The sequence below is a fragment of the Vulpes lagopus genome, chromosome 3 (genome assembly GCF_018345385.1).
Source record: "Vulpes lagopus strain Blue_001 chromosome 3, ASM1834538v1, whole genome shotgun sequence".
Classification (NCBI taxonomy): Eukaryota; Metazoa; Chordata; class Mammalia; order Carnivora; family Canidae; genus Vulpes; species Vulpes lagopus.
This window is the reverse complement of record NC_054826.1, coordinates 90845200-90866129: the sequence shown is the minus strand read 5'-3', so window position 1 is coordinate 90866129 and position 20930 is coordinate 90845200. Positions and strand designations below refer to the sequence as shown.

Below are 20930 nucleotides of genomic sequence, written 5' to 3'. Positions count from 1 at the left end.
ACACAAAGAGACACCTTTACCCAGCTCTGGGCTCCAGGAAGCCTTTATTACTTGGTCCTTTGCATAAAGGCAGGAGGGAGCAGTGTATGGAATAATACCCTCAAGTAGTGGACTAGGCATGTTATGCGCATCTCCTCTCTAAGAAGGGAGAGTTGAGTGCCCATGTTACAGCACAGCTAGGTAATGAATAATCTGTGAATTTTAGTTATGTTTACCTTAGCATTTGCAAAGCTAATTATGCAAGAACTCATTGTTACAAAAGCGTTGAGTTTGACACTTGGGTTTTCCTATGGAAAACTTTTGAACTATTATTACCTATGTAATGTAAACAAACTTTTGTTTAAAAATAAAGATTAATTAGTGATAATGAACATTGTAGCATTTACTTAACAATGAACTTCGTGATTAGCAAGGTGAACAGGAACAATAATTAATTAGTTTGCGACTCAGGCAAAAAGATGCTTGGCTGCTTATTTCTCCTACTTCCTTGGTCATCTGTTGTCTAATGACAGAGTTCTGCTGAGAAGGTGGCAAGTCTTGGGTCCCTGCTGTCCCTTCAGCACAGTTAGTAGACTCCTGGGTTGACTGCGGTTTTGTTTTGAGATGTTGTCATCTCTAAAATTTTGATTTCTAGAATTCTGGTTAATCATTAATTCATGGCATTTGTGTTTGTCTAGAGGCAACACACACACACACACACACACACGCACGCACGCACGCACTTGAGGACTTTTTTAGGAGGAATGTTAGGAGAATACTCCATTCCCTACCTCAGTTACTCTTAAAGTCTTCTCTAGAAACATAGCAGCACTTGATGGGCACTGTTATCAACATCGATTGCACAAACCTTCTAAATCAGCATAGTTTATAGAAGCACAGGAATTTTATTTTAAGATTTTATTTATTTATTCATGAGAGACAGAGAGAGAGAGAGAGAGAGAGAGAGAGAGAGAGAGAGGCAGAGACACAGGCAGAGGGAGAAGCAGGCTCCACGCAGGAAGCCCGACGTGGGACTCGATCCTGGGTCTCCAGGATCACGCCCTGGGCTGAAGGCAGCGCTAAACCACTGAGCCACCTGGGCTGCTCTAGGAATTATATTTTTAACCAGCTCTCCAGTTGATTCTTAAGCACAATAGTCTAAACCAGCATCATCCAGCAGGGCTTTCCGTGATGATAGAAATGTTCTGTATCTGCACCACCCAACATGGTAGCACATGGGCCAAGCAGACCCTTCAGATGAAGCCAGTGCACTTGAGTGACTGAATTCTTTATTTCATTTTATTTTAACTAATTTATATTGAAATTTAATTAGTGACATGTGGCTAGTGGTTACTGCATTGGATGATGTAGAGCTAGATACTAGGTTGGCAGCAGTAGTAGTAGTAACAATAGCCACTGTTTGGTTTTTGTTGCTGTTTTAAAGAGTTATTTATTTAAGAGAGAGAGCACAAGGGTATGAGTGAGGGGAGGGGCAGAGGGAGAAAGAGAGAGAATCCTCAAGCCGACTCTGCGCTGAATGTGGAGCCCGACTCAGGGCTCAGTTCTAGGACCCTGAGATCATAACCTGAACTGAGAAGTCAAGAGTCGGACGCCTTACTGACCAAGACATCCAAGTGCCCCCATAACCACTATTTCTGTATGACTTGACTCTTGGGCTTCTCAAGTAGTTCCATGTCAGACACCATTCTGAGTACTTACCATACATTAACTCTTTTAAACCCTGCAAACTCTAGGGTATGAAGACAGTGGGTGGGTCAGGGACCCGTCGGGAGCACAGAAGCCCAGCTGCGAGTTTCAAACAGGGCAAGTCCGTGTTTCACCTGGGGACTAAGTGCAGGTGGTGCCAGGAAAACTGGCTTCACTGGAGTTTGGAGCTTTTGTCTTCCTTCGCTTCTTGAGAGATGTAGACCCAGCTGAAGACGGAGAATGGATCCTGTCTCCTTCTCCCGACTTCAAGCCTCCTGCCAGTGCCTCCCATTGGCAGAATCTAATTTTATGGCACATATAATCTGTAGAACCTAATTTAACCAGAACCTAATCAGAAATCTAATCAGAATATAATCAGGCAAAGGGGTCTGGAAAATGTCATTTGGGGACTCCCTGCCCCCAGAATCCCACTGCAGGGCTTGGAGGGGTGAGCATAGCTCTGATGGAGCATATAGACGAGGTACCTGCGTAGAGTTTTCAATTAGCATTTCTCTTAAAACGTGCATATGTCTAAATGTGCTGATGCTGTCACCACTTTGCAAGCTCAACAGCACAGGTCAGACAGTGTCTCCTGGGATGCTTGGATCTAAAGGACTGAATCTGGACTAATCATCAATTTCTACATTCGCTTCAGCTTGATTGTATGCACTGGCATGTATGCCCCTTTTACGGGGATCTCCGTTCCTATTTTGCTAATTGGTCTCCTCTCTGATGAACCTTGGGGCTCTCTCCTGCAGAGCTTGAAGCTCTAGAGCCAGCCCTGAAGAACCTGCTCCTTGCTTTTCCTGCTGGTCCAGTGGTGTCCATAGTTCTCCAAAGTTTGCTACTCCCGAGTGGGGAGAAAGAATGGAGTGAAAAATACATGGAAGAGAAGTTGTCTCTTGCTACACCTGTTGAAAGTTTCTTTCCTTCTCCCAGTAAAAGCTCCATTGCCTTAGTAGGGTCACTGTGACTCCTCCCTTAGGCTCCTGTGTCTCCCCATTTTGGCCCGGGTTGCACTAAGCTCTTTACCTTAGGAGCTGGATTAGACATGGCAGGCACTCCCACCTCCACCCATAACCTCATGCCAGGGAGAAGAGTCATCAGTGCTTAAATTTCTCTTTTACCCAACACTCAGACCAAGACATTGTGAGATTAATTTCTCAATAAAAAATTTGAATCTTCTAGGGAACTTCTCTTCAACACATGGTTTAAAAGTCCTCACGTGGAAGCAAAGCTAAGGAATTATAACAGAGATTGACACAAGTTAGCAATACAAGTGACTAGCTCATGAAGCTGTAGGGAAACAAAAAAAAAGTGTCCATCTTCCTTTCCAGAATCCATAAAATAAATATGAGGTATAATCTTAGAAAACAAATTAGGGAAGATCACAAGACTATATATTGTTGCCTTTCACAGTGGATGATGACAATTTTTTAAAAAAAATTCTGGTGTAGCAGATAATTTCAGAGCCATACTTGTTCTTGGAAGCTTCAGAACGGTACTCTCTTTCCCAAGCACTACAATGTTTTCCCACAGACTTTCATCCTCAGGAGAAATGCCGGGCAAGGTGATTGATTACCTTAGGCCTGAGTTGCTCATCAGAGCCCATCATTTTTCATTCTTACAGTGAGAGAGAAGGATGTGCACAGATCATAGGGCTACTTCTGGAAGTGTTATGCATGCGTCTCTGCTGGGCTGAAGTGGCATCATCTCTGTACCCCATCCCCGGGAGTTTCTCAGGTGCTGTATATTTGCTTTGCCTTGTTGGTTTTGGATTTCTTTGCATTAATTTCAGACTCAGGATCTTGGTGTTCCCTCTTCCTTTCCCTGCCTTCTTGGGAGAATTATACTTTCGTGATACTGTATCATAGCCCCTCCAGGGGTATCTCTAGCCTCTTGTTTTCTGGGCACTTCAGGCTCCTAAGGGAGAATGGTACAACCCGCTATCTCATTCCTCAAAGGAGTAGGTTAGCCTGCCCTGTTGTCTATCTCTCTCTGTCTCTGAGCCTTTTGGCCAGCAGGAAGATGATGGGGGAAGGGCCACATAGTTTTCTTCTCATCCTTCGAGAGGGCAAGAATGATATTTCAGAAGGAAGCCACAGTTGTGTCTCTCTATCCAGCCCTACTGACATGCACTTACTAGATATTTCTGCCAGATTCTGAGAGTAGATTGCCTGAATCCAAGCTGTAGAATGATTACTAATTTTTATTTTCTTCTGCATTTTCATCCATCTTGCCACCTGATGAGAAGGTGGCATGAGGGGGTGCCAGCCAGATGCTAACTGGCATCTGAGTCTAGCTCACGCTATTCTTATTCTGCTGTCTCTCTGTTCGGAAATGTTACCCAGGATCATATCCCTGACTGCTGAAAACACCAGATCAAATCTGTGTGGGAGGGAAAGGCAGTCGAATAAAATTGAGTACGTTTCCTTTTATGTCTATGTATTTTTACCTATGAAGTAAGAGTGGACCAAAATTCTGTTTGGGGCCCACTAAGTTCTACTGTGAACAGATGATCATACAAACAATAAGTCACCCGCTCTGCAGTGCTTCCTTCTAACATATGGCCTGCTAATGACCACGCTGGCTTTGTCTCTAGAGTTTGCATTGAGCATCTGTGTGAGGAAGAGTGGTGGGCGTGAAGGCCTTGGTCACGTGGGCATGATTTCATTTTACCTGCTTATTAAGAAGACAGATGTCATTTCTGGGCCAAGTGTCAAGACCCAACAGGGTTACTTAGCAATTGGAATATTAGTTGGTAAACATTAAGTACTTCTGCACCTGAGACGATTTCCCCAAGGCAATTTAATTTGTAGGAATAAATACATTTAATTTCCAGCAGTTGGAATTTTTGACTCTGTACTGACATTCCGGAGCCGTGTCTGTATTGTGCCCCTGCCAGCCCATTATTAGGGCTTGTGTAGTAATAAAAATCAATGATTTCAGTTTAACAGCTCATTTTATGACTCAACTGACTGTCTTAACAATCAGTCTATTTGGGCATTTAGCTATTGAAGATTAAAGACCAAGCATCAGTGACTGTGCATAGCAAGAGAGATTGTTTATCAGCTTTGGTCACTGCTCTTCTCACTGAACTCCTTTTCCCAGAGATACCTAAGAGGGCTAGCCATCATTAGTAGATGTGTTCACCCAGGTTTCTAGTTGCAGCCAATACTCTGCTTTGGGGAGGCTCCTACATCTGGGCCTCAGCCTTCCCCAGGCAGCTTTGCACTGATACTGAAGCCCTATACACAGCCGTGGCCTGGACACTGTTCTCTGCTCAGTGGGAGCAAAGAAGATGGGTCTTTGGCCTTGAAGAGCTCCTTGTATTATGGGGAGTACATGGATACAGATAAGTTTGGAGTTATTTTAGGTCTACCCTTAAAAGGTTAAGTAGTGGCAAGTGGTTGGCAAGACATGGACTTGGAAGAACAAGATCCTTCACATCCTGACCCCACATGGTCAACCCCGTCTTGAATGAGTGAACAATGAATAAACACTGATCATGCCTCCCCCTCTGAGACACCCACACAAGGACTCTACGCTCCTGACCCCTTCACTTACTGGGCATGCCCTGAACACACCATGCCCATTCAAATCTCTTTGCTTCCTCCATGAGTTCTGGATCTTTCTGCCACCTGGGATGCCCATTTGCATCTCACTGCATCCCTGCCTAGTGATTACTTATTCATTCTTTAAGGCTCGCCCCAACACCTCCTCCTTTTTACAGCTTTCCCCTCAGTGTCTCACCTGTAGGAGGGTGGTTTCCAGCTACCTTTTGTATTTCGGATTGCATTGTATCACAGCTATCTGATTACACATGGAAAACTGTGAACTCTTCAGTGGAGAGAAGTGTGACTTGGGTATCATTGCGTCCTCAGTGTCTAGTATAGGTGGTGGACTGAATGGTGGTCCTCCAAAAAGCAGATACAGCCCCTGGAACCTGTGACTGTGACCTTGTGTGGAAAGGGTGGCAATGGGGGAGGGGATGTCTTTGCAGATGTGATTGGGTTCAGGATTTCTAGATGAGACCATGCCAGATTATCTGGGTGGGCCCTAGGTTGGATGGCAAGTGTCCTTATAAGAGACAGAAGAGGAGAAAATACAGTCACAGAGGAAGGGGCCAGGGTTGGAGCTTTGGAACCCCAGGACAAGAAATGCCTGGGGCCACTGGAGGTTGGAAAGGGCAAAGGCAGATTCTCCCATGGAGCCTTTGGAGGGGGTGCAGCCTGCCTACATCCTGATTTTGGACTTCTGGCCTATAGAATTCTGAGAGGATACATTCCTGGTGTAAGCCACCCAGCTTGTGGCAATTTGTTATGGCAGCCTTAAGAAACCAGTATACACAGCGATGGTACAGAGTCAGAGCTTAGCTGTTGAATGAATAAACATTGATAATAATGTACTTAGAACATTTGAAGTGGCTAAAGATATTTCAGTGGTAAAGGGAAAGTCCTGAATGTGTCTTCTGCACACATTTTTATGAATCCAGTTGCAACCCTGGAAATCAGAGCTCACCGATAGTATTTCTTTTTTTATTATTTTTCTTTTTTTCTTTTTATTTTTTTACTGATAGTATTTCAAGCATTGAGCTCCTCCACAAATGACCAAGTGGCCTCTTACACCTTCAGCCCATAAGCCAGGCTGCACAGTGAGGGCAACTCCGTCCCCTCTGCTTCCAGTTTTCATCAGGGATGAGAGACTAAACTCCACTTTGAGCCCTCCAGTCAACCTGACAAGACATGGCAGATTGCGGAGGACAAGTGCACACAAAAGATCATCAATTAATCTAATAAAATTGATTTAAGGGCCTTTAAACTTGAGAGTGTGTTCAGTGCCTATGAAAGATCTTCCCAGTCCCTTAAAGTGATGAGATAAAATGATCAATCGCCCTTATCAACCTCCCTTTTTTGGTAATGTGATGGCGGGAATAGCTTCTCCACTATCAAATTAACCCTCATTTTGTAAAGGGTCTCTACACTCTTCTTCCCTCCTAAGTGCTCGGGAGCCATGCCGTGAAACTCATTTCTCCTTCATTGCTCGCCTCATATTGTATCGGAGGGGTGGTAGGAAGCAGTGTAGGACTAGCGCTGGCTCTTGACTGCCCTTTCTCTTGGAGATTTTCTCAGAGGTAGAGTTTTTTTTAATGTCATTTGAATTATAAAAATAGAAAAGCGTTGTAAAAAAAAAAATTCAACTCATTGAGAGTTACATAAGTCAAAAAGCCCCTTATTTTACTCCCTTCCTTTGAACAGTTTGATATATAGACTTCTGGACCCTTTATGCATTTACCAAGATGTGTTTGTGTGTGTGTGCATATGTGCATGTGTGAGTGTGCATGTACTCATGAACATATAGGACAATATCTACAAAATTGAGTTCATTCAACAAACATTTTTCAAACAAATATTTTGATGGTACTGAAGACATGCCGAACTGGGATTGCCTCATTCATATTATTCCGCAACTTGCTTTTTTGCTTAATTCACCAAGGACACATTAGTAGCTGGAATTTAGTTCCATCTCAGTCTTTTTGACAGGTGAGTGCCGTCTTGTTCATTTTGTAAACAAATATTTTTTGAGCACCTACTGTGTACCAGCACTGTTCTAGGGGCTGGGCTCATAGCAATACACACAGCAGATAGGTGTCTGTCCTGTGGAGCATTTTAATCAAGACCTATTATTTATAAGCACTTAGTTATTTCTACTTTTTTTCTCTTCCAACAAATGCAGTAGTTAATAGCCTTAAATGTATATTTTGTTACACAGGTGTATTTCTAGGCCAGTTTCCCAGAAGTACAAGTGTTCTGTTCATTCATGTGGACTTAATAGTATTATAATTCACAAGCTGGAACAGGAGGTTTGAACTGCCCATCAAGACAGCGTTCATCAAATGGGCCATTTTCTTTCTTAACTGAAGGCTAATTACTTTCAGGTAGGTCCACTTCTCCTGCTTAGAATCCCTACTCTGCACTTGCCTGCCCTGGATTCTTTAAGCCACAGGACAGAGTTGTGTTGAGGGACCAGTGGCCACTTGCCACCAGGTGGTATGGCGAGAGAGTTTTTGGGTCTCCTGGCCCCACACAAATCCCACTCAAAAAAGCCCCTCTTCTACCTGTGTAATGTGAACCTGTGCTTACTCTCACTTACCCCCAATGATGTGAGAATACATGAGGTGCAGCTCCAGCTTTCTATGAATTCTTCCTGAGAACCCAGTGTGATGGAGCTGCAAATCTGAAACATGAACAGGAAGGGCAACTCAATTATAAATAAGACCATTTGGTGACTTGCACATAATTTCTCTCTGAATTATTGCTGCTCTCTTATGAATACACATGGAGGCCCCTTTCAGAGAAGACTTCTTTAAGCAGAAGAGTTACTGAAGAAAGAATGTGCTAATCAGGCCCGTGCATTCATTTGCCACCCAACAAGAATTTATGGAGTACTTGCTAAATGAAAGACATTGTGTTAATTGCTGTTGGTGATACACAAGAGGACTAAAACATGGGTACATTTTTAGAGCAGGAGAACGAGATCATGTAGGTGAATAACTGCTGTGTAAGGTGGAAAGCCATGAATGCCTAAGAGAAGTGAAGAACAAAGCTTTACTTGGAGTCCACGACGTCACTTCCCTGCACTGTTGATTGCTCTCTATCTCTGGGAGAAGACACTCTTGCTTAATAAAAGATAATGATAATCTTGAGAAGGTTATTGAGATTGTCAAGGATGTAGCTGGAAGCAGGGTACATAGATCTGCATTCTACTTTCCTTGCCCTTTTGAGAATTAAAATATACAGCAGGCATTTTGCAAGCAGATTTACCCAGGCTCCTTCTGCCAAGGTTAATGAATCCAGAGCCTCATCAGATTTAAGATCCCACCTGGCAGATGTGTAGAATCCCAATAACTTATAAATTTGAGCTATCAGAATAGAGAAATCAAGCCTGTTTTTCAGGAACGAGATGTCTGAGCAGTTTGTTTCAATGTCTCCAAGGGGAGGGTGCTTGCCCTTTTAAAAAGAGAGCCCACGCTCCAAAAGAATTTCATTTTTCCTTGTCCTTTGGTCAAAGAGTCTCAGTGACCATCGTTGACTTATGGTTTTGGCCCATGATTGAGAATGTTTCTCATTTTGTGCCCTGTGTGTGAAATGGACCCTAGCATTGTTCCCATCCAGTTTATTTTCCCCTGACATAGGAAGGAAATGAATGATACATTATCTCCCTCCCACCAAAAATGATGAAGTCCAGAGTGGCAAGAGTTCATTCGGAGAACCGGCTGTAGCCAGCAGTTCCTTTTTTGCAGGCCAGCCTTGTCCTCTTCCCCTGTCTTATATCCTCTGCAGCTGTAGGCTGACTCTGCTTAAGCAGGAAGAGAGCCCTCTCCATGGCCAAGGAAGGAAAGTTGCTTTGTGATTCTGGCTGGGGGCTGTTGTTAACACTGTAGAGACAGTTAATTTTGCAAAGTTGACTCCATTAGCATCCCAGTTGGCATCTAGGATGATCTGAATGTGTGTGCCCCTCAACCCCCACCCGCCCAAACTCATATGTTGAAATCATCACATCCAATGTGATGGTATTAGGAGGTGGAGCCTTTGGGAAGTGATTAAGTATAAAGACAGAGCCCTCATAACTCAGATTAATGATCTTATAAAAGAGGTCTGAGAGACCTCCTTTGCTCTTTCACCTTGCGAGGATACAGAGAAGTTTGAAACCCAGAAGAGGGCCTGCACCCAACCATGCATTCTGATCTGAGACGTCCAGACTTCAGAATATGAGAAAATACATTTCTGTTGTTTGTAAGCCATCTGTGCTATTTTGTTATAGCAGCCAGAACAGACTAAGACAGTGTCTCTCTTCTGTTGAAAATATTCATCAAGGGGGAGGATATAGTAGTAAGGGAAGGCTCTTGGATTTGGAAGATTGCCTTTGACTTTCAGCTTCATCATTGATGAGCTGTGTGATCTTGGGCAAGTCCCTTAAATATCTCTGAGCTTCCATTTCTCCATCTATAAGATGGGTGATTAAATCCATGAATCTCCATCACATGGGTTCTTTGTGGATCAGACGGATTATATGTATTGATCTTGAAATCTTTATTTATATATTATAAAGCTTTATTCAAATATAAAACATTTAGTAATTTCTACTCTTGGCAACAGGGAGAAATCGCCCAGGCTCCAGGACTGGTCGATGTTGCACCACAGGATCCAAACCCTGCTGGCCGATGTTTGCGTGGCAGGATCCAACTTTAATATCTCTTCATCTCTTTTGCCTGTTTTCCATCTCTTTATATGTACTAAGGATGATGTCATCACTCTATCCCCTTGTTCACTCCGTTTCACTCATCATTTCTACATAATTTATTATTTGACTTGCCTGCTGCGTTTCAAGTCTCAAAGTCTGTATTTTTTATTTCTAGAAGTTTTGTTTCGTTACTTTTCATATCTGCTTGTTTATTTTTCATAGGGTCTTATGCTTATGGTTTTCATCTCTCTTTTTAAGGTTTTTAACATTTTTTTTTATTTTATGGTCTCTGATCTGTTATCTCAAGTTCTTGAGGATACTAATTCTACTGTATTCACTGACTCTCACCTATGGTGGATTGTTTCCTCATGTTTGTAATTTTAGGTTGTGAGCTCACCTTCTGTGGAGCTTCTGGGTTGCTTGGCTCAGGGGTGAATGTGGATGTCTCCAGTGAAGTTTCGTTTTGTTTTTTAATTGAAGTATAGTTGGCACACAATGTTACACGGGTAGGTTTTGCATCTGCTTTTGCCACTCGCTCCTGCGTGTCATCACCTGGGGACTATGTTTCATGTAAATCTCTAGACTTGGTGTTTCTTTCTTTCTTTTTAGATTTTATTTATTTATTCATGAGAGACACACAGAGAGACAGAGATGCAGACAGAGGGAGTAGCGGGCTCTTCATGGGGAGCCTGATGTGGGACTCGATCCCGGACGCCCTGAGCCCCAAGGCAGACGCTCAGCTCACCCAGGCATCCCGGCTTGGTGTTTCCTTACCATGTAGCCAGTATAAATTAAAATCTCAAACCGGCTTAGGGGCAAGTTATTCCGAATTTTCAGGGCACACTGTTTTCATGCCCAGAGTTCAAGAGGAAACGGGTGAGTTTCCTTGTAACTTGTGCTCAGAGCAGATTTTTCTGAGTGCAGACAGCCTACACAATCACTGGGTTGAGAGGGAGATCCAGGGTGGCATCTTCTTCGTTGTGTTAGCATGAGCACCCACATTCTCTGAGGTTCAGTGTTCCCAACTCTCAAAAGCAGGTGCTATTACTCGTCTAAAAGCGTTGCTATGAGAATCAGATAGAATGACAAATATATGTTAAGCTTATGGCCTCAAACCCACAATAAAGGAAGCAGTCCATCCACAGTAGCTGCTCTCCATCTCTCCAGTGCAGGGGTAAAGAAGCTCAGACCCAGAAAGAATCAGCCATGGCACTACTGGATGGGGCATTCTCCCTACTTCAGGGTCAGGCCATTATCCTTCCCTCAGAAACCCTTTCATGGGTGTACTTGTCCACACTTGGGTAAATTTACCTGCCCTTAAAAATAGAACAGCTAAGGGTTTTCTTTTTCTTTTTTTTTTTTTTAAGATTTATTTATTTATTTATCATAGAGAGAGAGAGAGAGGCAGAGACACACACAGGGAGAGGGAGAAGCAGGCTCCATGCCGGGAGCCTGACGTGGGACTCGATCCCGAGACTCCAGGATCGCGCCTTGGGCCAAAGGCAGGCGCCAAACCGCTGAGCCACTCAGGGATCCCAGGGTTTTATTTTTCATTTTCTTCTTTTTCTTAAATTCTATCTCAGACTTAGAACGGCGCCCTTGGCTGCAGCTGAAGAGAAGCCCAAGCTGAGGAAGGAGAGACCATCACTGTTTTCCTTGATAATGAAGGCAATTTTCTAACAATAAAGGAAGCACAGTAAAAGCTATCTCACATAATGGCTTTCATTACCCATTCTCCAGTCTTTTCTAAACAATAGGTTATTAGCCATATGCAATAGGGGCTGAAGCTAATTGTTTTCCCTATTTTTTCAAATAAAGAAATGAGTTGTACAAAGTGATTTCTTAAGGACACTTCTAGTGCTAATATCCTGTGAATTGATTTAATGGAGAGCACCGTGGAAGAGTCAGAAGTTCATGGAGACTCAGAGTTCTGTTCATCTTTTTGTTTTCTTGAGTGGTAGAGACACATCCCTGTCTCACTCTACCCTCAGATGACAATAACAGCAACAGTCCTTTCTTACACCTTTGAAAAGACATGGCTTATCTAGGTTCCACTCTGTGATATGGCTGTACCACCCATCGTTCCTTTGTCATGGGGAGGAGGAAACTGGCTGGTCTTAGGGTTCAGCTTTCCCAATCATTTTCTCAGTGACTTAGAATCAAGAATTCCCTCAGCCTTGATCTGCTCATCTCTGAAGGGATTGATTCCCGCCTGCCTCCTGTCCAGGGTTATCATGAGACTCTAATAAAATAGATATGCTTTGGAAGTGTGGAATCTGGCACAAATGGAAAGGAAAGGTAATTCTGTTGGGATGTTATATTGTCTATTTGGATTATGTACAGAAAACAGTTAACGTAACAGGCCTAACTATTCTTTAAAAGGCTCACTTAGAAGGTTGGCTGTTGGCTGGCATCTTGGACTTCTGATAAGAGTGGCTGACTTCACCCAAACTGTACAAACAATGTGGTTTATGCTGAACACCTGCCTTCTTTCTAAGAGACTGGAATGTTGGTACATGCTAGGCAGAAGGTACTCTGTATTCAACAAAAACGATGGATACTGAGTCTCTGATGAACTTTCCTCATAGACAGCATTTCACACATGTTGGCATAGCTCTTTGCTGGGTGACATCCTATCTGACTCCAATGGGAGAGGATCTCGAAAGCTTATACTTGATTTCTCCAACTGTGTTCCATGCTCCTTCCCAATGCTGACTTTTCCTTCTATCCTTTTGCTGTAATAAATCATAGCCATAAAAAATAAATCATAGCCATGAGTATGACCATATACTGAGTCCTAAAATCTTCCTACTAAATAATCAAACCTGAGGGTGGTATTAGGGATACCCTTGTGCAGATGCTCAATTAGGTCTGTGGCTTGAATTATACATTGTGCTGGACTCCCCTATGTACCTTATACTTCCCAACACCTTGATGGCACAGAGTCAGAGCACAGGCTGTAATTCTCAGCAGGGCTAGTGTCTTGGAGAAAGAACAGGAGGCAGTGGGTCCAGCTGAAGCAGAAGAAATGGAGGCTACCAGAGCTGGGAAGATCCACATTCTCTGGAGATAAGGACTGGATTCTAGAAGAACAGGGAGGCACTCAAGTTGAGGTGGGGCAGAAAGAATCTGCCTGAAGGATTGCATGTGCCGGGCAAGGACCAGACCCGTGTAGGTACTGTGGACCATTCCCAATACAATGGTTCTCCCTGAGGCCAGGGGTAGGACCCACCCAAAGGTGACACATGCTGGGGAAGATAGGGAGGGAGAGAAGGCTCCATGGGCTTTGTCTGGGTTCAGGTCTTGGCTACACACTTACTAGTGATTTGCTGCTGGGAAAAGGATTTATCTCCCTAGTGCCTCAGTTTTCCCATCTTTCAGTTGGGGAGATTAATAGTACTTCCTCACAAGTCTTTGGAAGGATTAAGTGAAACAATGTATGTAAGTGCTTAGAACAGTGTCTAGGATGTATCAAGCACTCAGTCAGACTGAACTCTGGTGGAGTTGGTGGAAAAACTATAAATATAATGGCCCAGAAATCCCTGCCCCTCAAGCCAGGCAGCAGAGGCTGCTCACTGTAGGTACAGGGGCAGAGGTCCCCCTGGGCTTACACAAACCAGATGAAATCACAGCTGCCCAGTCAATCCTATGTAAACATGCCTCCACTCTGATTTTCACTCTGTGACTCTTTGGGTCTGGATTTGACTCTTACTTAGCTTGGATTTTTCTGATCTCTTCACTGGCAACCATTTGGAGCCATGTCTTCTAAACTCTGCACCTGGCAGGGCTGCCAATGCATAACCCAGCCCCGTACAAAAGGCTAGCCTCATGCCTGATCTCCCTGGCTTGCTCTCTGCCAAGCTCCCTCCTCCCACCCAGCTGCTCCCAATGCATCATGAGTCAAAGCTGTTCTTAGTAGCTCATTCCCTCCTGGAATCTTCTCAAATCTCCCAGTGACAGAATTATCCTGTTCTTTTGGACCCAATTTGATGAGTGTGGATGGCAGAAAGGCAGTGCAGTCATCCTATCTATTAAAGGTGGAAGCACACTCTGCTGCAGATTTGTGCTGCCCAGACTCTCCCATTGCCTAATACCCATGACTGGGAAAAGAGCAATATGGCCATTTCCCCAGTCTGGGGCCTGGAGGTAGGGGTGGGGAAACAGAGGACAATGAAAAATGGAATAATACACTTGCTAAAGGAGTTCTGCAGACAACAGGTTCTCTAGACATAGGGCACTTTTGTGCTGAGCTAGTCAGAGGATCCATGGAGGCAGCTGGGCCAAAGCTAACCCCATTAAATATAAGGACTTGAATGGGAGATAGCAGGGGACGGTCTAAACACACAGGATAAAGCACAAATAATCTTGGCCTTTGAGTGAGGAGCAGAGGATTCAGAGAAGGAGGGGATTCTAGAAAAAAAAATTTGGAAAGCTAAGAAAGGGCCAGATCTCAGTGAGCCTTAAATGAATATTGCCTACAGGTTTGGAATTCATCAGGCAGGTGTTGGGGATACCTTGAAACTGAGCATGGTCATGACCTTTGGAAAGTCTCTGTACTTGGAAGCAGAAGAGAGAAAACATTCGGGGCATTGGCCAGTGTTCTGAGGCAGAGCCAGCTGGTCTGCCCATGCTTAGAATTGTTGACCTGTCTCTTCTTCCTCACAGTAGACACTGTTAGAAAGGAATGACGTCATTAAGGAAAAAGGCAGCCAACATCCTATTCCTGAAGAGGATTGCTTAATGACATATGTTACATCTCCTTGTAATTATCAACTAATCAGCCTTCTAAGGAAGTAACTGACAACATTTGCAGCTTCTTTCTCTGAGCCAGGGAGTGAGTGAGGGTGTGTAAGAAATTGCTTAGCTTTTGAGCTCCTGGGAATTCTGGGTGAAGTCCCTTAGCAGCCTCTGGCCTCTCGTAAACCATGTGACCTCCATATCCAACCCCTTCTTCATGCCATTGTTTCCATGAGGGCAGGGATGGTACAGTTAATGATAATGTGGTCTTGCTGTTATCCCAGTGATTTCCCACACTGCAAGTCTACTTGACCAGACTTGTCAGTCCTTCTGGGCACCTGATCCTTTGTTGATTTAACTACAGAGTGGAATTCCAGAGTCTGTTAGACCCATATGAGTTGAGGTGATTGAAGGAGATTGTCCTTCATGAGCTTCTTGACCAAGTATCTATTAAGCCATGAGAAAAGATCTTACTGTAAATCTGATAATAATATAAGATTTAGTATATCTTTCTAAACCAAAAGAATATTTTTTTTCTCCTTGAATTGTGCTAGGGGGGAAAAAAAAGTCCCCTTTGGTCATCCCAACTTGTTATATGCCAGACCCAAGAGGAAATGGGGACATGCCAATCTCCTTGGGAGAATTTCAGAGGAAAAAGAATCCTCTGATTCTTCTGAGAAAACACGAAAAGAAGTGTGGAGGAAAAGCTTGGTAGATTCTCCACATAAGCATCTGGCAAAGAGTATGTGACTTTCTCAGCTATATACTCACCCTGCTCACTTAATACCATGTTTGAACGTATAAAATCCAACATACTTAAAAATAGAATAATTAGAAGGTGATATGTACAAAATCACCACTAGCTCAAATGGATCCTGCCCCAATTTGAAATTGAGAACAGTGGTTGCTGGTGTTATATTTTTAAGTAAAATTTCCTACGTCATTCAGTATTTTTTAAATGATATTTTAAGAGCACCATATATTTTATCATGAGGATACACCAAAACATATTTACCTACATTTCTGTTGGTGGAAATTCAGAAGCTTTTAAGTTTTTCTCTATGACAAATAATGTTTTGATTAAAATTCTTACACAAAAACTTTTTTTAAAAAAAGTCTTTATTTCTTTTTCTTTCCCCATCTGACTGCTTATCAGATTATGTCTGTTTTTTTTTTTTTATTTCATTGTTGTGTGTTTATTTCATTGTGGATTTCTTTTTATGTATTCTGCTTGAGATTTGTTGAGCTCCTTAACCTGTGCATTGATGTTTTCCCTCAATTCTGGGACATTCTCGGCCATTACCTCTTCAAATATTGCCTCTGACCTCTTTTATCCTCCAGGATCTCACAAACCCTTGTCAGACCTTGTTGTATTCTCTTTATAACTTATTCTTTCTCTCTCTTTTTTAAGATTTCATTTATCTATTTATGAGAGACACACAGTGAGAGGCAGAGACTTAGGCAGAGGGAGAATCAGGCTCCCTGCGGGGAGCCTGATGTGGGACTCGTTTCTGGGGCAACGGGATCATGCCCTGAGCTGAAAGCAGATGCTCAACCACTGAGCCACCCAGGTACCCCAACCTATCCTCTTTTATGTATTTTTCATCTGCTTTGTCTTTGTGTGCTTTGTTCTTGAAAGTTTCTTCTGATCTATCTTCCGCTTTAAAAATGCTCTCTGCATCTGTGTCTAATCTATTAAACTATCTATTGAGCTTTAATTTTAGTTACTTAACTTTTCAATTCTAGATTATCTCTATTTTCTTTTACAAAACCTGCTGTTTCACTTTTTATATAGTTTCCAGTTTCCTTCCAAAATGTTATGCTTAGACACACACCGCGGGTCCCCGGGCGGCGCGCGTCCGCGCTCTTCGGCTCCGGGATGATCGGCCAGAAGACACTCTACTCCTTCTTCTCCCCGACCCCCGCCGGGAAGCGACGTGCCCGCAGCCCTGAGCCGGCCGACCCGGGGACCGGCGTGGCGGCGGCCGCCGAGGAGAGCGGGGATGCAGCGGCCAGCCCCGCCAAGAAGGCCCGGGCCGGGCAGGAGGACCCCGGCACGCCGCCCTCCTCGCCGCTGAGCCCCGAGCAGCTGGTCCGCATCCAGAGGAACAAGGCCGCCGCCCTGCTTAGGCTCGCGGCCCGCAACGTGCCTGTGGGTTTTGGTGAGAGTTGGAAGAAGCCGCTCAGCGCAGAGTTCGGGAAGCCGTACTTCATAAAGCTAATGGGCTTTGTTGCGGAAGAAAGAAAACATTACACTGTGTATCCACCCCCACACCAAGTCTTTACCTGGACCCAAATGTGTGACATAAGACATGTGAAGGTTGTCATCTTGGGACAGGATCCATATCATGGACCCAACCAAGCCCATGGGCTCTGCTTTAGTGTTCAAAGACCTGTTCCACCTCCACCCAGTTTGGAAAACATTTATAAAGAGCTGTCTACAGACATTGATGGTTTCGTTCATCCTGGTCACGGAGATTTATCTGGGTGGGCCAAGCAAGGTGTTCTCTTACTCAACGCTGTCCTCACCGTCCGGGCACATCAGGCTAATTCTCATAAGGAGAGAGGATGGGAACAATTTACTGATGCGGTAGTGTCCTGGCTAAATCAGAACTCCAGTGGCCTTGTCTTCTTGCTCTGGGGCTCTTACGCTCAGAAGAAAGGCAGTGCCATCGATAGGAAACGTCACCATGTGCTGCAGACTGCGCACCCCTCCCCGTTGTCGGTCTACAGAGGGTTCTTTGGGTGTAGACATTTCTCTAAAACCAATGAGCTGCTGCAGAAGTCTGGCAAGGAGCCCATCAACTGGAAGGATCTGTGACCCTGAACTGGGGGGCGAGGTGCTGTCTCCGGGGCAGTTTCTAGAAGCTGCTATCGAAATATTTGCCAGGAGTGGCAGCTTTATCCAGACAGAAGCCGCAACGGCTCTACCCTGGGACCATATGGCTGTCTTTGCAAAATGGCTTCAGCCTAAAACCTGATGTCACAGTATCTGGGAGAGAGCAGAGGTCAAATACTTGAGGCTTGTTCTGTCACCTGTATGGGAAAAGGGGACAGGATGGAAGCACCTCTTTGGTACAGTCAGCTGTGACTTGTTTTTACCTGGCAGGTTAGACTTTAGATTGTAAGGTGACTGAGTGTGTTTATCTAGGAAGGCCTCCCCTCCCCTGCTTTGCCCCACCTGGGATCCCAGTTCTTGGCCAAGAACACTGTTCCCTCAATTCTTCCCTGGGCCCTCAGGCCCTTCCTTAGAGGAAGCAGGAGGAGTTTGCCAGTGCTCAGAACTTTAGGGATGACAATTCCTGAGGACTAATCCTCCGTGGGAGCCTTCACAGAGCCCTCACAGACCGGCAGAAGGGAGTGACCTGGGGCTTGTTTTTATAGTTCTCTGCGTGTTTTTAGGAACAACTGTGGGAGTTGAACTGGAAGAAAGAGAAGGGGGAATTTTTAAACTTTATTTTTTTAAGCAAAGAAATGCTTTGCTCCTAGATGTGTCCTAAGTTGGGGTTTTTAAGGCTGCACAGACTGCCAGATGCTGGGTTTTTGGTTTTGTTTTTTGTTGGGTTTTTTTTGTTTGTTTTATTGACTGAAATCACGGAGGGATTTTTTTTCCCCCTGCAACACTGGTGAATTTTGCTGTTTTAAGAATACTTATGCAGATGTATATATGTATTTTGTAATCCTTTGTTGGGGAGACAATCTTTGTTAGGTCTGCACTTCCATCCTAGATCCTCTTAGAGATGCTGTTGATCTGTTAGCCAGGGAAAGGGTTAACCCCCAGTGAGTTTGGGAATAAAAGATTGTTGAAGTTTCAAAAAAAAAAAAAAAAAAAAAACAAACAAACAAACAAACAAAAAAACAAAATGTTATGCTTACTTAAATCTTTCTGTATAAAATTCAAGAGTTGAAGGTCGTTGGGCAACTCAAATGAAATGAAGTGGACTTGTAGCCTGTGGAAGGGCAGGTTGATTTCTAATAGACTGTTACTCTTAGAACAGCCTTTCATTGTTATAGCCAAAATGGAAGGTGGTTTATCAGGTAGCCCATCATGGTGGGCCCTGAAGTCTAACTTTTTACCTTTCTGATCTTTTGAGGTTGCCATAAATGGAGCCCCACTTTCCATAATGGCTCTGGGCAAAAGCAAACCTAGTGCTGAGATTCTCTCCCTTTATTCCAGTCTCAGCAAAATCTCAACTCAATAATTTACATTTTGTTCATCTCTAATGATTTTAGCAAGATTAAAAAAAAATTAAATCCAGTTTCTTTCATTGTTTTCAGCTGGAAAGTTGTCCAAATCACACAATCCAACATTCTCAAAGTCAGAAATCATTATTATTTTCTAGGATAAATTCATAGGCATGGAATTTCTACATCTAAGACTTGTATGCTGTTAAAACTTATGAGACATTTTGCCAAATTACTTTCTAGAAAAGTTGTTTTCTTATGTGACTCCTTTGTCCTTTTACCCTCCTAGTTTTCTGTTGGTATCTTAGAGTCCATTCTTCTAAGTACTCCAAAACCTGTAGCAGGTTTTAAATTATAGCTGCAAGTCAGATGTGGAAAAATGTTGGCCTTGTTTTTCCAAACTTTAATACAACTTGATCTCTAGCCCCCATTTTCACTGATGATGAAAAAGAAAACTAATCTTGCCATCTCGAGGGAATTCAGTTTCTTCCAATTTAAACCTCTATTTCTCTGAAGTCAGTTGTTCAGCTAAATCATGATTACACAGGCAGTTCTCTGTAAGGGCTCCTCTTTTTCCTCAAATGGTCTTCCTCTTCTGCTTCCCCTTTTGCCTAACTCCTAAGAGCAAGCAGGAGTTGGCATTGTACAATGGTAATGGGGTGAGGTGTCTGGGCTACAAGCTGTACTCTATTACCTTCCTGGCACCTGTTAATGTCTTCTACCTCCTGTCTTCAATTTTATCCCCTGTGTATTCACTGCTGGTGTCCTTGGTCCTCATTCTGAACTCTAGGCATAATATTTACCCATTCTATGCTTCCCAGGACCCTGGCTCCCTTGATCCAATCTGTTTGGCCTTTTGCCACCCCTCCCCTGGGAAATGAGGGATCATCAGGATTTCCTTCAAGCCAAGTGGTAGCTATGACACTGGGAGCACTATTAGAAGTCTTCTACCTGCCTAAATATCACTCAACCATCTCTGCCCCATGGCCTGGGCACTCTGCAAGACATCATCCCTCCTGCAGAGTGTTAGGCAGTGGTGGGGAGGAAGAAATTTTCTATGTTCTTCAAAATCCTTCTAGCTGGACTAAAGATCAAATTAACAGTACTTATGGGGAATCCACACAGATAGGAAATTCTAAAGACAGTAAGCCCCATGAGGATTATATGAGCTAAGGAGAGGCATAGGGTGCCTGAGGATACAAAGGGAGGAAGACCATTAGCAGGAAGGTAAGAGGAGATGTTTGGAAAACAAAAGTTACCCTATTATGCAGATGCTTTTTTTTTCTTTTTTTTTTTTTTTAAGGTAAAGAGGAATCTTTTTTAATAGCTCTCATCCTAGTTCAGGCTCTGTTTTCCAGCATAAATTTAGACATTTGAGGAGGAGACAAAGTTCTTTTCTGAATCTGCTTGGCTTTGTTGCTTTTATTTTATTTTTCCTTTTTGAAGATTTTATTTATTTGAGAGAGAGTGTGTGTGTGTACATGAATGGGGGGAGGGGCAGAGGGGGAGAAAGACTCTCAAGTGGACTCTGTGCCAGGCATGGAACCCAGTGCAGGTCTTGATCTCACGACCCTGAGATCACAACCCAAGTCAAAATCAAGAGTTGGACTCAAGCAACTGAACTACCCAGGCATCCTATTATTGTTTTTGACTCAAAATAATCATCATACTAAAGTGGCCCATTTTGGGGTGATCTCCCTTTGGCCCCCACAGCAGCAAGTAAAGCATCCATCCCTTTACCTTCCTAGTCTCAAATCTATTTGTAGAATTTCTCTCCCCACACCCTGAGTTCCAACCTGAGCAGTGGAACTAAACTAAAACCCCCTCAGAGGAGATCTGGCCTCAGGTCTTTCTGTCTTCACTCTCTACAGACTTTGCCCCCAACCCACAAAGAATTAGCCTTCTTTGGGGATTGGGAACATCCCCTCTGTCAGTAGTTCTCAACTCTGGTTGCATTTTTTAATCAAATATGGATGTAGAGCAGTTGAATCCGAGTGTCTGGGAGTGAGCCCAAGCACAGGTAGTTTGTCAAAGCTCCCCAGGTGATCCCAGAGTGAGCCAGCATTGAGACCCATGGC

The 20930-nt window shown here is 43.6% G+C and overlaps 2 protein-coding genes across 2 annotated transcripts in view; both read left to right on the top strand.

Moving 5' to 3' along the window:
• The window catches only part of GALNT17 (polypeptide N-acetylgalactosaminyltransferase 17), a 433146-nt gene that overhangs the window by 284561 nt on the left and 127655 nt on the right, over positions 1–20930 (top strand). The window lies entirely within an intron of this gene.
• LOC121487913 (uracil-DNA glycosylase) lies at positions 16504–18448 on the top strand. The gene has a single exon (XM_041750031.1). It carries the CDS (start codon positions 16547–16549, stop codon positions 17486–17488), a length of 942 nt encoding a protein of 313 aa, XP_041605965.1. The 5' UTR covers positions 16504–16546; the 3' UTR covers positions 17489–18448.

What these genes read in the sequence shown, in the direction of transcription:
- LOC121487913 (XM_041750031.1), top strand. Translation starts at nt 16,547, where the DNA reads ATGATCGGCCAGAAGACACTCTACTCCTTCTTCTCCCCGACCCCCGCC.